General features: G+C 39.9%; 1 protein-coding gene across 5 annotated transcripts; it reads left to right on the top strand.

Moving 5' to 3' along the window:
- The first annotated feature begins 16 nt into the window (after positions 1 to 16).
- LOC135106286 (mucin-5AC-like) lies at positions 17 to 27,839 on the top strand. 5 transcript variants are annotated; one of them, XM_064015146.1, is made up of 13 exons: positions 17 to 313; positions 8,180 to 8,289; positions 9,247 to 9,348; positions 11,511 to 11,603; positions 12,067 to 12,159; positions 14,295 to 14,406; positions 14,915 to 15,063; positions 16,123 to 18,084; positions 18,136 to 20,913; positions 22,261 to 22,372; positions 23,947 to 24,099; positions 25,696 to 25,851; positions 27,383 to 27,839. In XM_064015146.1, the coding sequence occupies exons 2-13, from the start codon at positions 8,203 to 8,205 to the stop codon at positions 27,583 to 27,585; spliced, it is 6,000 nt and encodes a 1,999-aa protein (XP_063871216.1). In that variant the 5' UTR covers positions 17 to 313; positions 8,180 to 8,202; the 3' UTR covers positions 27,586 to 27,839. The 5 variants fall into 5 exon arrangements, with proteins under 5 accessions (XP_063871216.1, XP_063871214.1, XP_063871217.1 ...); XM_064015148.1 differs by having other exon boundaries at positions 18 to 313; positions 16,123 to 17,883; positions 18,034 to 20,913; XM_064015144.1 differs by having other exon boundaries at positions 16,123 to 20,913.
- Positions 27,840 to 27,989: the final 150 nt, after the last annotated feature.

Raw genomic sequence — 27,989 nt, 5'->3', positions numbered from 1 at the left:
AGGCGGTGAAAGAGTTTCTGGAGAGAATGTGGCGTGCCAGGTGTATGAACAATTAGGATAGAGGATGCTGTTCGTTTCTCTTTTTTTTTCCCCCTTTCTACAGGAGTTGCCGATCCAAAGGCCTGGCTCAGGAGTGATCCTGTGCCACCTGTACCATCAAGATCAAGATCAAGATAATCACAAGTACACCCTAATATCGCGCGCCAAAAATTGCTAAGGCAATATTCCGGGGTATTTTGAGTCATTGCAAGTTTCATTCGCTTCTGCTTGGCATCAGGAAAGGTGAACTTGAACAACGTCAACTGGTGGTGAGGTGAGTGAAGAGTGGTATGCGACATGGGCTGTGTGGTGAGGGATGAAGACGTGCAGGTGAGGGCAAGGACTGCCACACAAATACTCGCGTCTCTGCCAAGCAAAAATATACATCTGGTGCATCAGCAGAGTGCGGCTTCCGCTGGGCACCTGGGTTGTCAATCCCGGTTACCGGAAAGCCCACCAGGTGAGAGGACTGTGTATCCTTCAGTGTTGTATGCCTCGTTACCGTTACTTTTACCCTTTGTTTAGGTAAGCATGGTGGAGGTTGTGACTGGCGAGGATAGTGACTCACATAATGGTGTTTACAGTTGGGAAAAATCAGTTTTCGTCCGGCAGATGACATTATGTAAATTTAGTGATCCTATTTTAGTATGTGAGGATTATGGAAGTAACCTCGGTGATAATATGGATATAACCTTAGCGTCTTCTGAAATTAATACTTAAATGTCAGATAGAATTAAGGTTGTTGAATATCATGCAATATATATCAACTTCTGGAATCTTGTTAGAGAAAAAAAAGAAAAAGGTTAATGAACTGATACATCCCCACATGACACCCTTCCCATACAAATGATTGAGAGTCACTGCTGGCCGGCTGCAGGAGCTTTGTTGGGCTGGGCAGGGTTAGTCATTATGGGAATCGGAATTTTATATATATATATATATATATATATATATATATATATATATATATATATATATATATATATATATATATATATATATATATATATTACTCCCAGTGAGGTCTAAAGCACTGTTCAGGGGGTGCTGTGAACTTATCATTAAACCCAGCTGTGACCTCACTGAACGTTTCCCTTTGTGTCTCACAACACAAGGGGGTAGTCACAGCCTGCCCTCTAAAGACAACTCTCTTCCTCCACACAAAACTACAAGCACCTAATAACACACACACCCTTCACTCAAAAAAAATTTAAAATCATGGCGACTCCTACACCAGCCTCGGAGTCCCCATCTGGGGAGGAGACCATAAATGTCCCCAGGTCGGACTGCCTTTCCGTCGACGACCCTAAGTGTCTTGACACCCCCCTCAACTTTTTCTTCATTAACTTCTGCAACATTCGCGGTCTAAGATCTAATTTTCAATCTGTAGAACACCACCTCTCCTCTTCTAAACCTCATCTTCTTTTCCTCACTGAAACTCAGGTGTCTGAAGCAACTGACAGTAGCCCCTTTTCTGTTCCCTCCTACTTTCTCTATCCTCATTTTCGATCCAAAGCTGGATGCTGCGTTTATGTGCGCAATGACTTAACCTGCTCTTGTGCCCACGCTCTTGAATCTTCCGAGTTTTCCACCATCTGGCTACGACTACAGAGTCATTCTCATACTAAATTTATCTGTGCTGTATACCTCTCTCCTAACTCCTCTGACTATAAGAAATTCTTTGACTACTTAACTTCCAAAGTGGAGCACATTCTGACCCTCTTCCCTTTTGCAGAGATCTCCATTCTTGGAGACTTCAATGTTCACCACCAGCTTTGGCTTTCCTCTCCCTTCACTGACCATCCTGGTGAACTAGCCTACAACTTTGCTATCCTCCATGACCTAGAGCAATTGGTGCAACACCCTACTCGTATTCCTGACCGTCTTGGAGATACGCCCAACATTCTTGACCTTTTCCTGACCTCTAATCCTTCTGCTTATGCTGTCACCCTTTCTTCTCCGTTGGGCTCCTCCGATCACAATCTCATATCTTTATCTTGTCCTATCACTCCAATCCCTCCTCAGGATCCCCCTAAGCGAAGGTGCCTCTGGCGTTTTGCCTCTGCTAGTTGGGGGGACCTGAGGCGGTATTTTTCTGATTTTCCTTGGAATGACTACTGCTTCCGTGTCAGAGACCCGTCTTTGTGTGCTGAGCGCATAACAGAGGTGATAGTGTCTGGCATGGAGGCGTACATTCCTCACTCTTTTTCTCGTCCTAAACCTTCTAAACCTTGGTTTAACACAGCTTGTTCTCGTGCTATACATGATAGAGAGGTGGCCCACAAAAGGTACTTAAGCCTTCCTTCACCAGAATCTCATGCACTTTATATTTCTGCCCGGAACCATGCCAAGTCTGTTCTCCAACTAGCCAAAAACTCCTTCATTAACAGAAAATGTCAAAACCTTTCAAGATCTAACTCCCCTCGTGATTTCTGGCATCTAGCCAAAAATATCTCCAATAACTTTGCTTCTTCTTCTTTCCCTCCTCTACTTCAACCAGATGGCACCACTGCTATCACATCTATTTCTAAAGCTGAACTCTGCTCAAACCTTTGCTAAAAACTCTACCTTGGACGATTCTGGGCTTGTTCCTCCCTCTCCTCCACCCTCTGACTACTTCATGCCTCGTATTAAAATTCTTCGTAATGATGTTTTCCATGCCCTCGCTGGCCTAAACCCTCAGAAGGCTTATGGACCTGATGGGGTCCCTCCTATTGTTCTCCGAAACTGTGCCTCCGTGCTTGCACCTTGCCTAGTCAAACTCTTTCAGCTCTGTCTGTCAACATCTACCTTTCCTTCTTGCTGGAAGTTTGCCTACATTCAACCTGTTCCTAAAAAGGGTGACCGCTCTAATCCCTCAAACTACCGTCCTATTGCTTTAATTTCCTGCTTATCTAAAGTTTTTGAATCTATCCTCAACAGGAAGATTCTTAAACATCTATCACTTCACAACCTTCTATCTGATCGCCAGTATGGGTTCCGTCAAGGCCGCTCTACTGGTGATCTTCTGGCTTTCCTTACTGAGTCTTGGTCATCCTCTTTTAGAGACTTTGGTGAAACTTTTGCTGTTGCCTTGGACATATCAAAAGCCTTTGATAGAGTCTGGCACAAAGCTTTGATTTCCAAACTACCCTCCTACGGTTTCTATCCTTCTCTCTGTAACTTCATCTCAAGTTTCCTTTCTGATCGTTCTATTGCTGCTGTGGTAGACGGTCACTGTTCTTCTCCTAAATCTATTAACAGTGGTGTTCCTCAGGGTTCTGTCCTGTCACCCACTCTCTTCTTATTATTCATTAATGATCTTCTAAACCAAACTTCTTGTCCTATCCACTCCTATGCTGATGATACCACCCTGCACTTTTCCACGTCTTTTCATAGACGTCCAACCCTTCAGGAGGTAAACATATCACGCAGGGAAGCCACAGAACGCCTGACTTCTGATCTTTCTAAAATTTCTGATTGGGGCAGAGCAAACTTGGTATTGTTCAATGCCTCAAAAACTCAATTCCTCCATCTATCAACTCGACACAATCTTCCAGACAACTATCCCCTCTTCTTCAATGACACTCAACTATCCCCCTCTTCTACACTGAACATCCTTGGTCTGTCCTTTACTTATAATCTGAACTGGAAACTTCACATCTCATCTCTAGCTAAAACAGCTTCTATGAAGTTAGGTGTTCTGAGACGTCTCCGCCAGTTTTTCTCACCCCCCCAGCTGCTAACTCTGTACAAGGGCCTTATCCGTCCATGTATGGAGTATGCTTTACATGTCTGGGGGGGTTCCACTCATACTGCTGTTCTAGACAGGGTGGAATCAAAAGCTTTTCGTCTCATCAACTCCTCTCCTCTAACTGACTGTCTTCAGCCTCTCTCTCACCGCCGCAATGTTGCATCTCTAGCTGTCTTCTACCGCTATTTTCATGCTAACTGCTCTTCTGATCTTGCTAACTGCATGCCTCCCCTCCTTCCGCGGCCTCGCTGCACAAGACTTTCATCTTTCTCTCACTCCTATTCTGTCCACCTCTCTAACGCAAGAGTTAACCAGTATTCTCAATCATTCATCCCTTTCTCTGGTAAACTCTGGAATTCCTTGCCTGCTTCTGTATTTCCACCTTCCTATGACTTGAATTCCTTCAAGAGGGAGGTTTCAAGACACTTATCCACCAATTTTTGACTACTGCTTTGACCCTTTTAGGGACTGGCATTTCAGTGGGCATTTTTTTTTATTAGATTTTTGTTGCCCTTGGCCAGTATCCTTCCTACATAAAAAAAAAAAAAAAAAAAAAAAATATATATATATTTATATATATATATATATATATATATATATATATAGGAAGGACACTGGCCAAGGGCAACAAAAATCCAGTAAAAAAAAATGCCCACTGAAATGCCAGTTCTATAAAAGGTTCAAAGCAGTAGTCAAAAATTGATGAATAAGTGTTTTGAAACCTCCCTCTTGAAGGAATTCAAGTCATAGGAAGGTGGAAATACAGAAGCAGCCAGAGAGTTCCAGAGTTTACCAGAGAAAGGGATGAATGATTGAGAATAGAAAGATCAGATCAGATTAGAAGTCAAGCGTTCTGTGGCTTCCCTGCGTGAAATGTTTACCTCCTGAAGGAGTGGACGCCTATGAAAAGAGGTGGAAAAGTGCAGGGTGGTATCATCAGCGTAGGAGTGGATAGGACAAGAAGTTTGGTTTAGAAGATCATTAATGAATAATAAGAAGAGAGTGGGTGACAGGACAGAACCCTGAGGAACACCACTGTTAATAGACTTAGGAGAAGAACAGTGACTGTTTACCACAGCAGCAATAGAACGGTCAGAAAGGAAACTTGAGATGAAGTTACAGAGAGAAGAATAGAAGCCGTAGGAGGGTAGTTTGGAAATCAAAGCTTTGTGCCAGACTCTATCAAAAGCTTTTGATATGTCCAAGGCAACAGCAAAAGTTTCACCAAAATCTCTAAAAGAGGATGACCAAGACTCAGTAAGGAAAGCCAGAAGATCACCAGTAGAGCGGCCTTGACGGAACCCGTACTGGCGATCAGATTGAAGGTTGTGAAGTGATAAATGTTTAAGAATCTTCCTGTTGAGGATAGATTCAAAAACTTTAGATACGCAGGAAATTAAAGCAATAGGACAGTAGTTTGAGGGATTAGAACAGTCACCCTTTTTAGGAACAGGTTGAATGTAGGCAAACTTCCAGCAAGAAGGAAAGGTAGATGTTGACAGACAGAGCAGAAAGAGTTTTGACTAGGCAAGGTGCAAGCACCTTGCTTAATTATGAGAAAAAAAAAAAGTTAAGGTTAATTTAGGTTAGGTTAGGTTGGGGTTAGGTTAGGGTTTAGGTTAGGTTAAATTAGCGAGAACTTCAAATAACTAAGTATTCTGATTCCTGTAATGGCTAACCCCGTCCTGCCCTACACAGCTCCTGCAGCCAGGAAGGAGTGACTCAAGCACTTGGAGGAGGAGGGTGTTGCATGGGGATGGATCATTTCATTAACCTTTTACCTTGTTTTATTTTGTTTATTTATTTATTTTTATTTTATTTTATTTTATTTTATTTTATTTTATTCTATTTATTTTACTTTATTTTTATTTATTTACTTATTTATTTTTATTTATTTATTTATTTATTTATTTACTTATTTATTTTATTTATTTTTTTTCTATTTATTTATTTTTTATTTATTTTTTTATTTTTTTGCTTTAACAAGTTTGTGGAAGTTGATATATATATATATATATATATATATATATATATATATATATATATATATATATATATATATATATATATATATATATATATATATATATATTGCATGATATTCTTCAACCTTAATTCTATCTGATATGTAAGTATTAACATTAGGAGAAGATGCTAAGGTTATCTCCACATTACCCTATCTTGGTATTATTCTGTTTTCACACCAAACTCACTTCTACTTTCGTGACTTGTCTCATTGGCTAGAGTTCCTCATGGTGAGTATTTTGAACCCCATATATATATGTCTCATAAATTAACATCAGCGATTTTAAAAAATTTGTTGGCTTTCTTTTGTACACAACAACGCACCCCTCCTTCTGAGGTTCAGTCACTACCAACTCACTCTCCCAAGGGACAAGGAGAAGTGTGTTTGTTCATACATGTGTTTGGTAAGTACTTCTGCATCTGCACCAAATAGGTCACCATGGTTGTTCGATTTGTTGGAAAGCAATTTCACGGCCATTGAAAAAAAATATTAATTTAGCCAATCACAGCGCTGTATTTTGTAGGGGGAAGGAAGGATGGCAGATTTGAATCAATCAAGCAAGATGTGATAGCTGCTTTGTCAACTATTTCCAGGCCATTGCAAAGTTTTTTGAAAGAAATTAAGATTCATTAACATTTTTATGGGGACACGGTTCTGCTTATGCTGTCACCCTATCCTCTGTTGGATTCCTCCAGTGACAATCTCATATCTGTATCTTGTCCCATCATGCAAATCTTTCCTCAGGATCCCCCAAAGCAAAATGCCTCTGGTGTTTTGCTTCTGCTAATTGGGGGGACCAGTATTAACCAATATTCTCATTCACTCGTTCCCTTTTCTAGTAAACTCTGGAACTCCCTGCTTGCTTCTGTATTTCCTCCTTCCTATGACTTAAACTTTTCAAGAGGGAGGTTTCAAGTCACTTATCATCCAATTTTTGACAATGGTTTCTGATTCTATTTGGAGACTGGGACTTCAATAGGCTGTTTTTTTGCCCTTGTCTGGTGCCTCTTCCTATACATTAAAAAAAGAAAAAAAAATTTTGGGCATTCCAAATATTGTGATGGTTGAGCTGAATGTCACTCAAGCATAACACTCAGATTCACAAATCCACATTAAGGCTGGGTTCGCACTAGTCCATTTTTATGGATTTCGTCTCTGACCACTGTCCAGCAATGACTTCACCGCCATGTCCATTCAAGCTGCTGTAGTAGGAACTGGGTTCCATTTCTACCTCTGTTTGAGTAGACACCATTGAGTGGAAGAGATGAACCGAGTTTAACTTTATATGGAGAGAGAGTCACAGTGCATGCTTATATTTTGAATGTTCTAGATATGATGTTTAAGTACAAGATGAAAAATTATAGAATTACACCTTTGTAGGTGGGCATGGTAACTTGTCTACATATATGAGCATACGTGACCTTCCTCTGTTTACACATATTTGTCACTAAAGCTGCTAGAATGTTTGGGACTGGCATATTTTAAAATTAGGTTAAAGTTGGTGTAGCTAATTAAATGAGTTTCAGTATTGTTGGTAGGTAGTATGGAAGAGTAGAAGCATGTGGAGCAAGTCCATTGGACATCTGTAGAATATTTACCCCTCTCATCATGTATTTGGGTGATTGTTTGGAAAACTAACACCATGATTTTTATTAGAATTTCCTAGGAATTATTTTTGGCAGGACATGAGAATGAAAAGATTTACTGCAAAAGACCAGTTGGCATATATGAGGCAGTTTCTGAGCCCTTAAGACTTATCATCTCCTATCCTCATACATAAATTGATTTAATCTCTTAATAGAAGAAGTTAGGAACTATAATTTTTGATACATATAGAAGTGTGGAGGGAGAGGCAAGATCAGGTTCTTCAAAGGAGAGTGATAGGATCATGAAGGGAAAGGCATGTGAGATGTGGAAGAATATTACGTAAAATGAGAGCTACATGTGAACACTAGATTCCAAGCAGTAGATATGAGTTAGTATGTAGGAATGCTATTTATGTAGTATGTACTAGTGGACAGAAGCTTACCATTGTCTTGTAAGTTCATGTCCATTGGGGAGAAAAGTCTGAAATGTTGGTTTGTTAGGAATGATCAAATGCAGTACTCCAGATTTGTGTACACCCTTGAGTAAGATTGGTGTATGCTGGATTATGAGGAGGCACCTTTGAAGGATTGGAGAGCTGCATGTCAGAGAGAAAGACAGAGGGGAGGAGTATCAGAACAAGAGCAAACTATGTGAAACATTTGCTGTAGCCATAGCAGCAAGAAAATTGAATGAAAATGCATTTTAGATAGACAGACATCTACCAAAGTTGTTGATAATAAATAGTAAGCATAAGGAAGGCATAAGGGTTATTAATATGGTGCCGTGTCCTGCAGGGTGAACACGACTGCCCTGATCCATGGATGACACGCAGCAGCTGGACTGCACACAGGCACTCCTGTGTGACCAGGACGAGGAGGATGAGTTGGATGAGACACACCACTTGGTGAGTTGGGAATCAACTTTGTTTCCTCTAAAATGCTGAAAGATCACACCTGTATTGATTGATGTTTTCATTGCTGTTGTAGTCTTCCTACAGTTACCCTCCTCAAGGTCAAAGTAAGGAGGAAGACATCTTGTTTGTTCTTTACTACGGATGGATGTAATGGCTGAGTGATACCTTTTATTTTCTTAAAGATCACTAATGAAGATGTGTGTATTCAGGGAATGATGAGAAGTAGGAGTACAGAGAGCTATTGCTTTGCTGTCATTCACTTTGTTTCATGGGCCTTTCTTTTTTTTTATCCTGTGGCTCTCTCTCTCTCTCTCTCTCTCTCTCTCTCTCTCTCTCTCTCTCTCTCTCTCTCTCTCCTCTCTCTCTCTCTCTCTCTCTCTCTCTCTCTCTCTCTCTCTCTCTCTCTCTCTCTCTCTCTCTCTCTCTCTCTCTCTCTCTCTCTCTCTCTCTCTCTCTCTCTCTCTCTCTCCTCTCTCTCTCTCTCTCTCTCTCCAGAACCAGTTGCCTGTAGGAAAGGGTGAGAGATAATTTATTACTTATATTTTTATGTGAAAAGGCTATCTGCCACTAGATAATTTTTACTGTGAAGGCTATATGGCTATATAGCAAGGAGAGAGGCTGTAAATTACATTATTTATAGACCCAGCATTTGGAATGTTGATTATGCATAGCCTTTGTTCAAGAAAGGAAAAAAAAGTGGCCTGTGCACCAGTTCAGTTTTTACAGAGGCTCTCTCATGAAGAGGTATTTTATGTAACTTATTTCACCACAAGGATCTGCTATTATAACTTAGTATGTGCAGTGGGATGTTAGTGTAATAGATTTCCAATACCCATGCTAGCAGAAATATCATATTTCTTTTCTGATATACCACTATCATTTTAATGAATTACAAGCAACACACTGAATCTTCTGTGAACATCTTTCTACCTATTTCTCATTTTACAGGTTGCCTGGTTAGAGGTGAATGGAAGTCAACATCAAGTCTTTGGTGGGAAGAACATAATTGGCCGAGACCCAGATGGATGCAAAATAGTCATTCCCAACAAGGTGAGTACATTTGTCATGCATCAGACAATAAACTGTTTTCCATTAATTTTTTTCACATGGCTCTCCACAGTTTTTTTTATTATTTCATGAAACTAGAGAAGTTGTTGTGGGACAAAGTAAATTATATTGTTAGGAAAGGCAAGTAACTTGGGCAGAAATGGTTTTTTGTATGACCTTGAAGTATGTCCTTAAGGAACCTCAGTTTTTTATAATGTATTTTATTGATTTATTTACAAGTTATTCAGACAAGTCTTACTCAAAATGCACTCCTTTTATTGCTGTTACACTACTCCCAATGTTTTTCTAGTTCATGAGTGTGTCTTGGAATACTGAAGGATGAGAACTGGCCTTTTAATAATTTTTTTTTTTTCTATCTCTTCCCTCTGCCCCAAATCTCAGAATTGCTGACATATCTGGGTGGAATTCAGCTTTAGAGGAATAGGTAATCAGAGGGGACAGATTCACACAGTAGGGCAGCTTGGTAAATGATAGTCACTCATTGTTCATAGGCAAGGGGCAATGCATTAGCAGGTACTTTGTCATGATGCAGCTTTCAGGTTTTCTTAATGCCTGAAGCCCTTCTTCACATTGCCTTCCCTCATATGTTAGAAAATATTTTATTAGGAAATATTTTATTAACTCTCACTACCTGGAACATATTTTTGATCAACAGTTTTCTAATAAAAAAAAAGATGTTCATTGTCATCATCATCGCAAGGTGTGGCGTGAATGAAGACCAACCCTGTGTGTGTGTGTGTGTGTGTGTGTGTGTGTGTGTGTGTGTGTGTGTGTGTGTGTGTGTGTGTGTGTGTGTGTGTGTGTGTGTGTGTGTGTTTTCTATCTAACTTATGCCTTTGTGCTCTCTAATAGTCATATTCTATCGTGAAATGCTTTATTTTTTATTTTTTTTCTTTCTTCGCCACATAATTTACATTGCTGCATGACTCAACATTTTCACAGCACACTTTTCTTTCTCTGCCCCCCTGTTACATGCATACTGGGATGATCAGTGTTGTGGCAGACAAATGTATCCTTATAAATAATCTGTATGTGAGCTGTACACAGAAATAAATGTGCAGTTCATGGCATGTAGATATTTATTTTTACTCTCTGCAAATATAAGGTATATAGTTGCATTAATTTTTTACTGAGTGCTGTTTCTTCCATTTTGCTGTTGTTCCACATGCCTACACAACCACAACTCTTCCCTCTTCCCACTGACCCTTGGTCGTGTTCATGTCTGCCATTCTGTCTCCTGTTGCCTCTTCCTGTGGTCCTCATGCTTGCTGTCGTGGTGGTGCCCTGGCCTTGTTCATCCTCTCTTGCAGGGAATGATTTTTTATAATGTATTATCAAATGAGATAAACAAATTCAACATTAATTTTATCTACTTATGAGGCTTCACCCAACACAAACACACAAAGAAAGCATATAAATCATCTTGAAAAAATGCCATTACATGTATTGTGGCAGATGTAGGACAAAGACAAAAAAAAAGGTAAAACACATCTCTATAAATAAGGATTTGGCACAGAAATGTCATGGAAGAAACGTCTTGGAATTGCCTGCATGCATACATAACATTGTACAATAACATTTTCCATAGCAATGTCTGATAAATGATAAGAATTAATCAGGCACACAATACCCAGACATGCCATGCAGGAATTTGGATGGATATTGGAGGGATTACTGTTTTAGAGAAGGTCACAAAGGGAATATCTTGTAAGATTGAAGTCAACCTGGCAGTCCACTACATCAAGAAAGGTTTTAGAGGTACCAGAAAGATAAGGGCCATGGATGCAGAGGAACAGGTATTAAGAGTTGATTATTAAGTAACAGTATGGGTAAGAAGTAGAAGTACACTGAGATGGCTTGGGCATATCCACAGAATGCATGAAGTAAGACTGCCAGAGATATGTATGAATGACAGAATTTTTTCTTTTTTTTTTTCTTTTTCTTTTTCTTTCTTTTCAATGTTAGAAGAGTAGAGCAGTATGTAATGTGTACAGGAAAGTTATGTGATATCATAAATGAAATAAGACTGTATAAATTATCATAGGAGCATTTCTATGACCATTTTAAGCACAGGCTTTCTACAAAGAAGGAAGGCATCATATATGGTGGTGATGAAAGGATAACATTTTCATGCTTTGTGGCAGGTCCTGTCTAAGCAGCATGCAGTAGTGGAGGTGAGGGCAGGTACACACACCCTTTCTGACTTGGGTAGCTGCAACAAGACAAGGCTGGGAAAGGTAAGTTCAGGTTAATCATCACTGTTATTCATGACATTGCTATGGTTGTCATTATTATTATTATTATTATTATTATTATGGTCGTTATTATGGTTTCCGTTTTTGTATATGTTCACCATATCATTCCATTCCTTTCTATTGTTTACATAATTCACTGCCTTATTACAATTGCCACACGTATCTTTGCTGTCTCCATTATTTTTCTTCTTATTTTGTCCCTTATCCTGATTTAGGAGTAAAGCATAACTACATTAGCACATATAGATTATTAATGTACATAAACACAGCTGCCACCAGATGATGGTGGTGGTGGTGGTGATGGCCAGGGTTGTGCTTCTTCAAAGGCACCATGATTATAAGAGTGGCCAGTGGGATATGGCATCACATGTTATTAGTGAAAGCTCATACTGGGCTCACCATTTAAAAATATACTCATTTACTCCTTTTATGATTATGCCCTTAGATGGTACTGCGACCCCATGTCCAGTATGCACTGCAGGGTGGTGAGAAGATCAGATTTGGAAATGTGATGGCCACCTACACCATTAAACCAGAGGTAAAGCTCCTACACATGCAGTAGCTTTGTTATGCATGTTTTACCATGGATAGTAGTGTCCAGACTTATAGGGCAGAGCTTAATTCCCTAATTTTCAATTTTGATTTTCCCTTAAATCATCAGTCTTTTCTATTTACCTCTCCCTGTCCCCACTCTTCTCTTACCTGCCACCTCGCTGCTGCAGTCATGACTCCTCTTCATTCCCAAGGATGTCTTCAATCTGGTAGGGCTGATATATGCTCTATTATCTCTTGTTATCCTCCTCCTCTTCCCTTTTCTGTTGTTACCATCACAACTAAAAGATGCATGTGTTGTTGTAGCTGCTGTTGTTAATAATGGTAATAATAATGGTAATACAGCAGAAGTTCCTTAATCTGAATGGCAAAGGAACAAGCCATTTTAATTAGTGAAAAATTTGGATTACAGGGCAGTATATCTCCTAAACAAACATAGGTAATTGGATTAATCATACTTGCTAATTTATAAGACACATCAAATAGGAAATACCCTAATTTTACAAGGAAATCCTTTTTGTTGAAGAAAGATTTGCTGTATTGGTATTTGAGGAATAGAGATTTTTTCTGCTATGGAGTTAAATACTGAAAGCATTGCACTCATTAAGACATTCAGGAAATGGTGTAAGGTATCACATGTTATTGCATGATGTCCCATGAATTAATATCCTGTTTTCTTTCATTGTAATCTCATATCTGTATTTTGTCCTATCACTCCAATTCCTCAGGACCCTCAGAAGCACAGATGTCTCTGGCATTTTGCCTCTGCTAATTGGGGAGACCTGAGGAGGTATCATTCTCATTTTCCATCGAATGACTACTGGTACTGTATCAGGTATCCATCTCTGTGTGCTGCGCTTGTAACAGAGGTGATTGTGTCTGTCATGGAGGCATACATTTCTCATTCTTTCTGTTGCTCTAAACTTTCTAAACCTTTGTTTTATTCACCCTTTTCTCATGTTGTACATGATGGAGTGGTGGGCTACAAACAGTACTACCTTTCATCTCCTTAAACTCATGTACTTTACATTTCTGCCTGGAGTTATGCTAAGAGTTCTTCAGCTAGTTAGAAGGTCTTTCGTCAGTAGAAAATGTCAAAGTCTTTTCAGGTCAAACTTCTGGCATCTAACCAAAAATATCTCAGATATGTTTTCTACTTCATCTTTCCCATAAAAAAGATAGATAATCCACCTTTCTGGATAATATGACGAGGTTGATGGCATTAATGATTCATCCAATTTTAGAATGTGCAGCAATGTTATGGTTGTGACTCAGAGAATAGTATAAGGAAGATTGAAAAAATATTGAGCAGCAACTAAAGTTGTTTCAAGCCTGAGAGAGTTATCATATATGATATGGAGAGACTATTAAGCCTGAAGCTCCCAGCGTTAAAAGAGAGAAGGGGAGGCCTTATTGCAGTAAAAATATTTGAAGAAAATAAGGAAAGTGGATAGAGAAAATGTGTTTGCTTAGAACTCAAGACATGAGATCACAAGAAAAAAAAAATTGTAAAGAACCACTTACAAGAGAGACTTAAGAGTGTAAGAGATTAAGAGTGTAGGATTCCATACAGAAGCATATAAATCTGTAACAACCTGCAAGACAGATGTGAAGTGGTCTATGCCAAGAAAATGTTATAATCTAAATTTAAGTTGGTTGATAGTGTGTATGGAGATGGGACGGCATGAACATAACTTTTCTATATGTTACAAATAGATTAACACACCAAATTAATGTACAGGCCATACACTTCAGACATGACCCTGATACAGAATTAACTTTTGAGAACAGGACAGAAGCAACATCGAACACCATATTTTAAAGATGATGTAACATGAGTCTTAATACTTAGTGGAGGACAGCGTAGAAGTTTAAAAGATTGTCTAGTTGGTGCAGTAAGTCCTCGTTTAATAATATTGTGCAGTATCTAGGCTTCTGGGGTGTAGTATGATGGGCCTCAAGATTGTGGCTCTCCACAAGGGCCCAGGGGAGATTGTGAATATGTGGGAGTATGTGGTGCATTGTCAGAGTTGGATAGCCAGCTTGGTATATAAAATAGATAGTTACTTCCATTGCTTGCTCCTGGTAGTGTGATTCAGATTTTTGAGTCTCCTCCCACAGAAGTGTGATGACAGTGGCTCAGAGACAGGCTCAGAGTCGATGCTTCCTATGATGGAAGATGAAGAAGAAAGATCACCATCCCCTGTCCTTTCCTCCAGGCTTCATTATTCAGGTACTCTACCTGTTCTTGTATAGATGAGTACGGGTCCTCCTTGCTCATATCTCTCTCTCTCTCTCTCTCTCTCTCTCTCTCTCTCTCTCTCTCTCTCTCTCTCTCTCTCTCTCTCTCTCTCTCTCTCTCTCTCTCTCTCTCTCTCTCTCTCTCTCTCTCTCTCTCTCTCTCTCTCTCTCTCTCTCTCTCTCTCTCTCTCTCTCTCTCTCTCTCTCTCTCTCTCTCTCTCTCTCTCTCTCTCTCTCTCTCTCTCTCTCTCTCTCTCTCTCTCTCTCTGGTGCTACATCTTTGTCTCAGTCAAGTATCATACTTTAATGCAAAATAATTCATCAACTAAATAAATATCTGAAGTCTGTCAGCTCCTAGAAAACCTCTTTGAAAAGAGAATGGTGTAGTAATTCCCTCATCCAGCTCACCATGTTTACAGTTTCCCTAAATACCTCAAATGTTTCACTGAGCTGATAATTTAATTGGACAAACAAAAGACTTACACTCTTTGTCCCATCAGGCTCTCAAAATGCACTGCAGAATGGCACTGATGCCAAGCCAGTGACATCAGTGTTTTCTCAGAACAGCAGCATACTTCAAGGCAAGGGGATGTCCTCGTCACCATCCCTGGACACACCCCTCTCTCACCTTACAGATTCTCTCTTGCAGGTAAACATTTTTAGGTTGTTAAATTGTGGCTGACTTTCTCTGTCTAAGCATAAGTGTATCAATGTAGGCTGAGGGGTTTATATTGGTAATCAACTTGATTCTTTCTGATATTCCTTGTACTGTTTTTGTGGATTAAAAATATGTACTTACAAATTTTTAAAAGGATTGCTTGTCATATTAAAACTGCAGATATAATTGTTGTTTTATGAGAGTAAATTCTAGAGATGAAGGAATATGGAAGAGATGCGTAAGAAATGTAATATTTTAAAGTATAAAGGTGAAGCCATTCTAATTCCTATGAAAATGATAGGTGAGGTAGCATAGTAAGAAAGATTTATGAATAATTTAAGAATGAAGATGTCAGTCACAGAATAGTGTAAGCAAACAGCAGTGAGGGTTTTGAAAGATATTTTGAAAGCCAATGTAGAGTAAAAATTGAGTGGCCAGAGGAATGTAGTCAGGCTGAATGGAGAAAAATTAATATAAGTACTTTAGTTTGATTATATGTAAGCATGGAAAGTGAGAGAGCCTGTGTCAGATATAGTTTGCATGTGTGTGTGTGTGTGTGTGTGTATAGAGAGAGAGAGAGAGAGATACAAGTAAGCAGGAAAGCATTGCCTGGAGTGGATGAACTGTGTGAAGAAAGCACTGAATGCGAGAGGAATGCCTGCAGCAAGCAAGAGCAATTATGTATGATGAGGATGAATGGAGAGCAACAGTGGTAAGTGTATGAAAAGGACGTGGTCTCGTCAGTCCCTGGAAAGGGAACAGTCTCATTATAAGGGAGCAGTGATAAACTAGTGCATACTGTTGAGCAATGCTGTGGATGTATGTGGTCAGATGTACTATGCCTAAGCTCCTAGAGTGTAGTAAGGTGGTCTACAAAATTATTCCTTTCCATCAGGGGCCAATAGGGCAAAGAGTGAATGAGTGGGTGGTACTATTGTCTGGGCCACTGCTTGTGGGATTGCCAACCTGATAGATAGATAAATAGTAAATAGATGTATCACTCTTCTTAGTGATCATTATGATGATAATGATGGTAATTATTCTTTCCAGTCAAGTGATGTTGAGAGTAGTGTTGTGAGTGCTTCTCAGTCACCTACAAAGAAGACTGCATTGCCTTCTCCCTCATGCACTCGCAGAACCGATTTGGAGGAGTACAACAGTGATGCAAGTACAGATGTAGAAGACAATGCTCCAGCTCAGTTTTATCCTAATTCACCTGAAAAACCAGCGCTTACCTCCCCTGTTACTTCCGTACCAGAGACACCGCCTCATTCCTCACACAAGACGATCATAGCAGACACTCCAGGGTGTTCTTCTTCTAACATATCCATACCAGAGACACCAGCAGCTTCCTATCCAAGTCCATCAAAAATGGATACCTCATTGTGTTCCTTGTCCATCACATCTATACCAGAAACACAAGATTGCTCATCTCCCATTCCATGCTTCCCTGATACACCTATAACCACAGGAGATACTCCAGCAGGAGTACAAAAAAATGATCACCCTGGGCAAGGACCTGACAATGAGTGCTCAGTGTTCAAGAAGCCTCTTGCAATATCAACAGTTAAGGCATCTAGGTCTCCAAATACACCTGTGAGAGTTGGTTCCTCATCAAAGTCTTCAGTTGCTACCAAGTCCTCAGAGTCTGTGTCAACACGGCTATTTTCAGCTGGCAGTTCAGATGTTGTGGATCTTGATGCTCCAACGCAAGTGTTTACAGGCAGTGCATCAAGTGACATTGATCTTGATGTCCCTACTCAAGTGTTCACTGGTGACACGAGTGTTGATCTTGATGCCCCTACTCAAGTATTCACTGGTGACACAAGTGTTGATCTTGATGCCCCAACACAGGTTTTTACTGGTGACACAAATGTTGATCTTGATGCCCCAACTCAAGTGTTTGCAAGCAGTCCACCAAGTGATGTTGATCTTGATGTGCCAACTCAGGTGTTTACTGGTGACACAAATATTGATCTTGATGCACCAACACAGGTGTTTACCAGTGATGCACCAGGGGATTTAGACTGTCATGCCCCAACACAGGTGTTTACCAGTGATGCACCAGTGGACATAGATTCTGATGCCCCAACACAGGTGTTCACCAGTGATGCACCAGTGGACATAGGTCCTGATGCCCCAACACAGGTGTTCACCAGTGATGCACCAGTGGACATAGGTCCTGATGCCCCAACACAGGTGTTCACCAGTGATGCACCAGTGGACATAGGTCCTGATGCCCCAACACAGGTGTTCACCAGTGATGCACCAGTGGACATAGGTCCTAATACCCCAACACAGGTGTTCACCAGTGATGCACCAGTGGACATAGGTCCTGATGCCCCAACACAGGTGTTCACCAGTGATGCACCAGTGGACATAGGTCCTGATGCCCCAACACAAGTGTTCACCAGTGATGCACCAGTGAACATAGGTCCTGATGCCCCAACACAGGTGTTCACCAGTGATGCACCAGTGGACATAGGTCCTGATGCCCCAACACAAGTGTTCACCAGTGATGAACCAGTGGACATAGGTCCTGATGCCCCAACACAGGTGTTCACCAGTGATGCACCAGTGGACATAGGTCCTGATGCCCCAACACAGGTGTTCACCAGTGATGCACCAGTGGACATAGGTCCTGATGCCCCAACACAAGTGTTCACCAGTGATGAACCAAGGGACATAGACCCTGATGCCCCAACACAGGTGTTCACCACTGATGCACCAAGGGACACAGACCCTGATGCCCTAACACAGGTGTTCACCAGTGATGCACCAGTGGACATAGGTCCTGATGCCCCAACACAGGTGTTCAAAAGTGATGCATCAGTAGACATAGACCCTGATGTCCCAGCACAGGTGTTCAGTGATGCACCAGTGGACCTAGGTCCTGATGCCCCAACACAGGTGTTCACCAGTGATGCTCCAGAGGACATAGACCCTGATGTCCCAACACAGGTGTTCACCAGTGATGCACCAGTGGACATAGGTCCTGATGCCCCAACACAGGTGTTCACCAGTGATGCACCAGTGGACATAGATCCTGATGCCCCAACACAGGTGTTCATCAGTAATGCATCAGGGGACATAGACCCTGATGTCCCAACACAGGTGTTCACCACTGATGCACCAAAGAGCATAGATGGTGTGGAGGATAAACTTGATGCTGCAGTCACTCTTGTGTCCTCAAGTGACACCCCAGAAATTAGTGGTGATGAGAGCTGCAGGCAAAAGTTGGCAGCGAGTGGTAATGTTAAAGATATTGTCTCTAAGGGATCCTCTCAGTTGTCTCATTCACATGAGTCTGTCACTGATGATCCTCCAAGTTCTCCTACTCTTCTATATGATCCTGTAGACTCTGATGTTCCAACCCAGCTATTCTCAGGCACTTGCTCTGATGTTCTCCGGCCCAGCAGCAGCATCATGGAGGCTTGGGGGCACCTTGAGTCAGCTGCCAGCCTGAAAACCAGCACACCCTTTGTGGGACACACTAGTAAAGAAAACCTTGAGGAAAGTGATGCAGCCTCTGATATATCCAAAAGTTTGTTCAATGAAGAAGATGAGACAGATTCTCTCCATGGTGAGAAAGAGACTGGTGTGTTTGACATCATGGAAAAAAGTCATAAAGATTTGAAGGAGGAGTATCACTCAGATGAAAGCACAGACATTGAGGAAAACACACTCACAGATACTACACCACAAACTACCCACAAAAGTGAGAAAACAGTACTCTCACTCAAGAATGCTGCAGAATGTTATGTAAACAAAAAAAGATCCATGAGTAAGGTGCCACAAAATCAGGCTCTTGAAGGAGACTGTGAAGAAGTTTTACAATTTCCAACGACTTTCTCTTCCCCGGGTAAGGATGAGAGTCTTCTCATGCTCACAGGACAGAATACGTCCTCCAGCACTAGAAAGAGGAGAAAGCACAGGCAAGTCATAGACTCAGAGCCCTGTAGCCTAGAATCTTCGCAGGAGGCTGTTCCCATCAAGGTCTCACTATCAGACTGCACTTTTGTGAGTGAGGAGAGTAATGAAGGTATCCACTTGGCATCACCATGCAAGAAGGGACCAGAACAATCTGATTGGCTAAGTGACAGTGAGTCTGAGGAGGATGCCAAGAACCAATCACAAAAATTGTTTGATCTGCCATCTGACACTGAAGACCCTACACAAAAAGAGGAGAATATCCTGTCTTCCATCAACAGGAAAACCACTGACACTGTAGATGTTGTGCAAATGAGAAAGAATGTCTTGCCCCCTCCTACTACCAGGAAATCTACCAGACTTGTCTCCCGTAAAGCCAGCACTCCACAGAAAAATGGGAAAAGGTTTAGGGCAGCTTCCAGTGCCACTCCTGCCTCCAGTTCCTCAGTGCCTGTCTCTACTGCTCCAAAATATAACCAAGTCAAAATGTCTGTTTCTTCCTCCCTAACCCCAGCCTCAATCCCTAGTTCTGTCCTTGCCCCTGCTTTCCTTACTGCAGCAACTACAAGCACAACCCCAACTTCCACCACATCTGCTCCAACCTGTGTCCCTGTTCCAAACCTTACCATTGCACCCATGACTAGGAGACAAACAAGGAGGGGCAAAACAGAGCTAGTGACTTCTTCCTCCACCACTATTCCAGTCCAGTCTCCCACATGTACCAGACGTGGTAAGAGAAGCACACCTTCATATGGCATTCACTCCACCGGCACCATCTTCAATACTGTCACCACTCCCATTTCTTCCCCACGCACCACATCTGATACCACTCTCACTACTATATCTAACTCCAATATTATCACTGCTAGCACAGTTACAACACTACAAGATAAGAGAAGAACTCGATCTCAAAGAGTCTCTGTTCTTTCTCCACTAAATACCAGGGGTAAGGAGACAGAGACTTTTAATGAAAGCACAGCATCACCACAGCCATCCACATCAGCAGCTACCAATAGCAGCAACAGTTCTGCCAATACAAGGAGCAGGAGGAGTAAGCAGGCAACTATACCCTCGGTTATTAAAGTGAAAGTTGAAGTGAAAGATGAAGATGTACAGATGACCCCCTTGACCACAATAAAGCAGGAGAAAGAAGAGATAGAGACACCAATAGATGAACAAATCATCATCAAAACAGAACCTAAAGATGATCTGCCCCAGGACAACCTTCACAAGGACAGTGGCCAGTGCAGGAGGACACGCCGAAAACCTATGAGATACTCCCCAGAAAGAGATATTAGCCTGCCTGGCAGGAGGTCAACATCATCAGGATCTTCAGGAAGTATACAGAAGGAGAAAACTGGAAATGCATCAGCAGTTATCACAGAGAGCAGTGAGACACCAAAAGATGTCCCAGTACAGCAGCGACGCTCCCAAAGGGTCTTGACTTCTGTGCAGACCAGAAAACAGGAGGGAGCTACATCTGTTTTAAACTCAATAAGGGTTAAGGAAGAACAAGAGGATTTTAGTGAAGAGTATTCAGAGTCTCCTATTCCACTTAGCATTACACAGACCACCAAGGCAGACCCACCACCAAAGAAAAGCAGGCAATCAAGAGCCTCCACTAGCAGAGGTGCAAGTCAGGCACCATCCAGAGCTACAAAGAAAATTAAAATGGAATTTATAACAAAGGAAGAAAGTGATGAAGGCCATCCTGAAGACTCCCAGAGTAGGATAACACAACCAAAAGCCAAACAAATAAAAATGTCAGATTGTAAAAAAGAGGAGGCAACAAAAAGAGTGAGTAGAAATTCACTCTCCCAGCAAAAGGCCAAAAGAATCAAACAAGAAAGCTCGGATTCTGCCTCATCCAGCCATAGCAGTGTCTCTTCAAGAGCAACCAGGAGTAATAAAGTAAGTGTTTTAAAACTTTTGTTTCATGAAGATAGTCTGCAGTTTCCTTTGAGTGTAGTTTTGTTGATCATTATATAATGTACAAACTTTGGCTATATATATATATATATATATATATATATATATATATATATATATATATATATATATATATATATATATATATATATATATATACAGATGCATAAATAGGTAGATACAAACCAGTTCTAATGGTACAAGTTAATTTTTTTCAGAACACTTGCTTATATGGCAAATATTCATATAACAAAACACATACTAATGGGAATAAAGGATTGCCATCCATGACCTCAAAGGTGATTATTTTTTTCAAGCAAAATAATGCAATAACAGTGTAACTAAAGATATCAATATTACAGAATGCACTTGTTTTGTCCAGCAGTAACACAAATACACACATGCAATAATTGGCCAATCATATAAAAATGCATCCCTTGATTGTAAATTCAGTGAGCACATACTTGCATATAGTTATGAGCAGACATCTGATGTGAGCAGATGCTGAGCTCAGAAGAATGGAGAGAAATTTTACAAGGCAAGTAGAGGACAGGATGGGCTGTATGGGTTCTCTCAAGTCCTCACAGACTCATCTTGGCACATCTGCATCATTGCACAGATGGTATGAGTCAGTGAAAGGAGCAGCAAGGCATGTTTTGAATTTCCTCAGGATGTTACTGTCTCTTGTATTCTTGTATAATATGATTTCCTTGGCTCATACAAGCATTTTTGTCTCTAGTTTATTGAACTCATATCAGTTTGTTGTGTAAATGCTCATATAACTGGACCTGTACACACACACACACACACACACACACACACACACACACGCACACGCACACACACACACATATATATATATTGGGTGTCCCAGAAGTCCCTATATTTTTTTATTCCTAAAAATTTCACAAGAAACCAAATGTATTCATATTTTTAGCATCAGCAAAGGAGTCATTGCAGTTTTACTCACTAGGCTTGCCATCACATCCCTGCAAATCGACAGAAGTAAATATATAATACTTTAGGCAAATGATTTATGTATACTGAAAACAATGCTGGTGTCAACAGCACTCAACTTGTTACATCTGTCCATTTTTGTTTTCCATCTTTTGCCACTCATTTCATTTCTCTTCCTTTCAGATAATCTTCCATCCAGGTTTTTATTGTTCCCTTCATCCCTCCAATATGTGTGTGTGTGTGTGTGTGTGTGTGTGTGTGTGTGTGTGTGTTTTAAGTAAAACTGATAATGAATGAGGCTTGGGGTTAAGGAACAAATCTAATGTTGATGTAGAGTAAGTGTAACCTTTTCTCCTTGGTAATTATTTGCAGGATGTGGAGCTGTGGTCTCCCTCAAGGAGGCAGCGGCAGGCCAGCACCAAGCCACGGGTGCTCTTCACAGGCTACGATGACCCGGCTGACCTTAAGATTGTTTCGGATTTGGGTGAGTGCATGGTGCCAGTGCTACAAACAACTTCCACCTGTTATTTTCTTAGTGTGATGTATTTTCAAGCTTGTTTTAGTGAATGGAATACATACCTAATAGGTATACTTCAATATATACATGATTAGATCATTTGCTAATCAGTACTATTGAATATTTTACTATTTTCAAGTGAAAATTTTCACTATTCCATAATCTCCAGGTGCATAATTTTTAGTTCTAGTTCCTTTTCTGTCTTCCTTTGTCTTCTTCAAAGAAATTCTCATATTTTTCATTTTTTTAATTTATACATTTGTTCCAAATGTTTCTTTGAGCACTTCTCATATCCAAAATTGTGCTCCAAAGCCTTGGGTGGTGCATGTCATTAGTTTTGCTAACAACGCTTACAATGAACATCATATGTTGTGTGAGCCACCTAAGGCTGGGAGCAGTGTAGTAGGAAGTGAATGGCCTTGGAAGTGATTAGTTAGATGCCTCATTTCTACTTCTTATTGTCACCATCAGCAGCTGAATCTTCTTATGTTTCCTCAACTTTGACATACTTGTAGCATGACTCAGAAACACCCTGGGAAATAAAAAAAGGAACAGGTAGGGAGCAGAGTGAAGTGTGTCTTCCCTCATCTATATCTTCCCCATCACTAAGCTATACACTAGTGAGTCACCCATACTCCCTCCCTCAGTCATCTGCACAAAGCAGTTGAGGTGCCAGATAACCTAAAATGCAATTATATGTGATTATTTTAGATTATTCATTAAAAAAAAGGGGGGTGACAGTTGTCTGCCAGCAAATGCACTGTAGTCAATGAGCCATGCCCATGCAGTGATCATACAAATCCCTTCACTCGGCATTTAAATGTATGTAGTATCATCTCCTTATCAGGTGAGTTAGTGTAAGCACGTGTTCCTCATGGCAACATACATACATGCATGCGCACATGCCTGTGTGTGTGTGTGTGTGTGTGTGTTAAACCTAGGATACCCAGTGTGTATATGTTGGGGATTTTCAATAAAGGATCGTTCTAACATTATTAATATAGGGGAGGGGGATAGTTGGGCATCATTGAATAAATGGGATTGTTGTCTGGAAGCTTCTGCCAAGTAGACAAATGAAGGAATTGAGTTTTTGAGTCAATAAACAATGCAAGGTTTGATCTTTTCCCTTCAGAAATTATTGAAAAATCAAAAGTTTTCTCTGCATGAAGTGTTTATTATCTTGAGTTGGACATCTAGTCTCAGACCCCTGGGATAAAGGAATGAAAGGTGAGGTGATGTTCCATAGAATGAAAAATTAGATATAAGGCCTTGAATACTGAAGAAACTTCCTGAAGTTACCAGTCTCCTCTGAAAGAAAAATCATGGTTACTTTAGCTCATACTGAAATGCTTTAGTTTCCCCTTTGGAGGGAAGCAATAGATTTGCAGCCACATTGTGAGATCTTTATGAGGCTGATACTAATCAGATATATTGCTTTGTGTAAATACTGAAGGAAGACATTGGCAGAAACAATTTAAATTGGATGTTATGCTCCATAACACATTACAAAGATATTTTTCTTTTCTTCCACTTGTGACTAGGGGGGAGGATGGTGGAGACACCTCATGACTGCACCGTGCTGGTGGCCACAAGTGTCAAGCGTACCTGCAAGCTGCTTTCTGCTATTGGGATGGGGCGCCCAATTGTGAATCCTAACTGGTTGACCATGTCCAAGGCTGCTGGCAACTTTGTCGGTAAGGAACTCACACTTGTTCTTGCATATTAATGATAAGGGAGTGTTACAATTCCATTACCATGTTTTTATCAAAACAATACCTCTTTCTTTGACTGTGGTAACTAGGCATCTTTTAGAGATGGATGTGAAATTATTTGTATTAGAATTTATCTTGAGGATATTCTCCTTACTCCTCTCCTGGACCCCTTCCTTTTCCTCTTTGCCCCTCTTCCTCTCCTTCACCCCATCTCCCAAAGAGAGAGAGAGAGAGAGGTGCACAAGAAAATGCAGAAAGTTCATAGTAATAACACAGTCCTGTCTTTGTTTAATCCTAGCTTGAAATACAATCTTGACATAAATTTACATCTTAATCATCCTAGCCTTGTTAAAGTGGAAGAAAATATGTCAGAATTGTGGACAGGTTAAACATCTGGCAATGTCTAGTCAGATGTCATCATGTCTCATTTTGACATCAGCTGTGGGCACAGTTGCAGAACCATTATGTCTGAGTAACTACTGCCCTTATTATTTTACATTATTCATGATTTTGTCTTGGCCTTCCTTAATATTAGTTGTGTATTGTATATTCTTGTCTTGCACTTACTTTATGGTTGGGATTCAAATATTGAAGGTAAATTTTCATTTCCATCAACCTTATAATTTTGGCTGTAAAATCTGGGAAATTTTCACATTCAGCTGAGGGATGGTCTTACCTGCAGAATACACAGGATGTATTAATTTTCTTAATAGTCATAGGCTGGTTAGCTCTGGTGTCTCACTGTAGTCTTATTGGTAAAGCCTTGAGACTGGAGTGACTTATTTATTGGAGATGCTATATATTTGACCTTAATACATGACTGGTGCCAGGAAAGTAATCACCCTCACTGTATATTCTTGACTGAGATGAAAATTAGATAGTTTTGCTCAGACTTTAGAAGATTAATAATTAATTTTCTTCTGTATGGGCTATTGATCATATACTCTTAGATAGATGTTTAGTTTCCTACATCAAGTCATCTGTTTCCTGAATTGAAAAGTGAATTTCATTATATCACTAATATAGTAAATCAAACATCTTCAGTGGCAATTTTCTTTCATATATTGTAGTAATTATTCAGTTTTTACTTTACTACTTCTAATAACCTATTTTACATATTCCATATTATGCACACACCAGCCCTTTTGTATATTTGCTAGTGTAACAATTTCTAATACTGAATGTTGGCTTTGCTGTTTGGTGTGGACTTGTTTCAAATCTGTCAAAAAATTTTTTTACCATTCCAGACTCAGAGATAGGAAATTTTTTTTTTTAAGATGATTCTCTCTGTAAGTGAGGATGAACATGTATATGTTTGATTTAATGCGGAAGTTCCAGGAATGCAGATGCCTGTTTCCTATCTACTTCATTAGTAAGTCCATTAAAGTGGTGGAGAATTTCTGCACCCATCAAATCTCCCTTTCAGTCATTCACAGTGCTAGAAGCCATACAAATAGTTTGCTGTCTGTGTCTTAGCCCTCTAACAGTGTACCTCTAAAATAATATTAGATAATGCACTAAGCAAAAAATGTTTCTCTAAGCATGAAATTTCTTTTAAGTATATTGTTCATTTTACAGATCCATGGCAGTTCCTCCTCAAAGACCATGCAGCTGAAGAAAAGTATGGGTTTTGTTTAGAGGACACCATTAAATCTGCATCCAACTTCTTGCTGTTTGAGGGTTTGTCCATTTATGCCACACCCTCAGTGCAGCCACCACCATGCCAGATGAGAGGTAACTATTGTCCATTATGACTTTCCAAACAGACTGGACTATATGTCTTTCTCCCTCACAAGAATAATCCCAGACCTCGAGTGTCATGTTTTCAGTAGCTTTGTAGGTGTCCTGAGATGTGAGGTATGACTGAAATCTAGTATTCCCTTGCCAAAGTGTGTATTTCCATCTTCATTCATTAGTTTTGCTCCTGTGATGCACATTTTACAGTTTATTGAATTTAGGCTTTTCTCTGTTATGTGATATGGCATAGCAAAGATAGATTTTGATGTATGTCGAGTTGAAATAGACTTAGAAATGACTGGGGAGAGAAAGAAAGATTCTGTAAAGGGTCACATTTCCCAGATTTATTTATTTGTATATTTATTTTATTTTATTTTATTTATTTATTTATTTATTTATTTATTTATTTATTTTTTATTTTTTTTATTTTTATGATTTTGTATTTGTATTTTATTTATTTATTTATTTTCTCATATTTCAAAAAAGATTATTGGAACAGTGTTTTGTTGCCTTTTATGTTATCTCATATACAAATATAATTATTATTCATGATCAGTTTGCAGCTGGTGTTTGTAATAAAAAAAATTGTTCATTGTTGAATTTTAATTTCAATTGCTAAAAATATGCTAAAACCTCCATTAGTGTCAGTATTCATTGTGTGTTTGGTGATGCATAATCAGATTTTTCTTAGGTTGAAACTTATTATATTCTGTTCATTTTGTGGTGCTTGTAGTAATGATTGCAAGACAAACAAGTCATGGTGATGTCATTCAAGCATAGATCTTCACATGCCAGGCTTGAATAGTGTCAATGTAGCAAAACACGTGAATTAGAATACACAATACTCTCAGAACCTCATACGAAAATTTGTCAAGCAATGCAGTGAGGAATTGTTTTTACACAGGCACAGTGGTGGCATCCCTGCTGCTTCCTTTCAGCTGCCTTGCCATAAGAGTCAGAATAGAGTTTCACTGCCTTTGTAGAGAAGCTAGAAGCCGTGGGGTAATGATGAAGGGATGCCACCACCATGTTTGTAAAAAGACAATTCCTCACTGCCTTGACCAATTTCTGTATGAAATTCTGCAAGTTTCATATCTTAAATTCACATATTTTACAATATTGACACCATTTAAGCCCAACATGTGAAGATCTATGACAGTGATATCACTGTGACTTGTCTGCCTCACACTCATCACTACAAACACCACAGCATGAACAAAAGAATGCATTTCACCCTGAGAACAGAGCTGATCATGCATCACCAAAGACACTACAAACATTGGTGATCTACACAATACTGGTTATTGTTACTATGGACACGAGTGATAAGGAGAGATGCATTTGAGATGCCAATAAGTCAGTTTGTCCCAGCCCATTTTTTATGCTTGCTGGAAGGCCTGAAGTAAAATGTGCTCCCCAAGTAGCCTGAGCTGCCACTATGCAAGATTGGTGTTTGCTGACTATTCGTATACATCTGAATAATTATCTCTTAAGTAATGACTTGATTCACCCTTTCCTTTATTTGCAGACATTGTAGAGTGTGCAGGAGGAGATTACCTTCATGCTCCACCCAGAAAGTATGCTCCACAGATCCGGATAATATCCTGCCCAGAGGACAAGCGCCTGTGGCCCTCATTCAAATCCTTGGGAATACCAATCCTTGGGGTCGAATTCATCTTAACGGGTCTGCTGAGGCACGAATTACTTTTAGAAGAGTTTGTCCTTAACTAAGCCTTTGCTGCTGCTGGTGGTGCTGCTGATTCCTTGTGGCTTTCCAGCTTCAAGATGAGACTGACTCCTTGACTGTGACCAAATAATGCATTTTCTCATTCATTGTAAGTGTAAAGGATTTTCATTGAAATTTTTTATCTTTTATGATAACTTCACCAAATGTCTTGAGTACTTGATGATGAAATATGGAGTAATGTTGTATGTATTTAATAGACCTAAGCTATAAATAAACATTATGATTGTATATTATTTTATATATAGTTTTTATAAAAAATATTTACCATCATTATTATGACTGGTAGACTTCACAGTTAGCTGGTGCCTTAATTTTCTGTCAGTCAAAGAATTAGTCAATGGTCAGACACCTGTGTACCCTGCCAGGTTCCATAAAGCACCAGCTAACC

Source organism: Scylla paramamosain, chromosome 13, assembly GCF_035594125.1.
Source record: "Scylla paramamosain isolate STU-SP2022 chromosome 13, ASM3559412v1, whole genome shotgun sequence".
NCBI classification, from domain to species: domain Eukaryota; kingdom Metazoa; phylum Arthropoda; class Malacostraca; order Decapoda; family Portunidae; genus Scylla; species Scylla paramamosain.
This window is presented reverse-complemented; position numbering and strand designations above follow the sequence as displayed.

Excerpts from the sequence above, each read along its gene's own strand:
- LOC135106286 (XM_064015144.1), top strand. The coding sequence starts at position 8,203 with ATGGATGACACGCAGCAGCTGGACTGCACACAGGCACTCCTGTGTGAC. Across the intron at positions 15,064-16,122 it reads TTACAGATTCTCTCTTGCAG|TCAAGTGATGTTGAGAGTAG; the intron begins GTAAACATTTTT and ends TATTCTTTCCAG. Across the intron at positions 25,852-27,382 it reads ACCACCATGCCAGATGAGAG|ACATTGTAGAGTGTGCAGGA; the intron begins GTAACTATTGTC and ends CTTTATTTGCAG.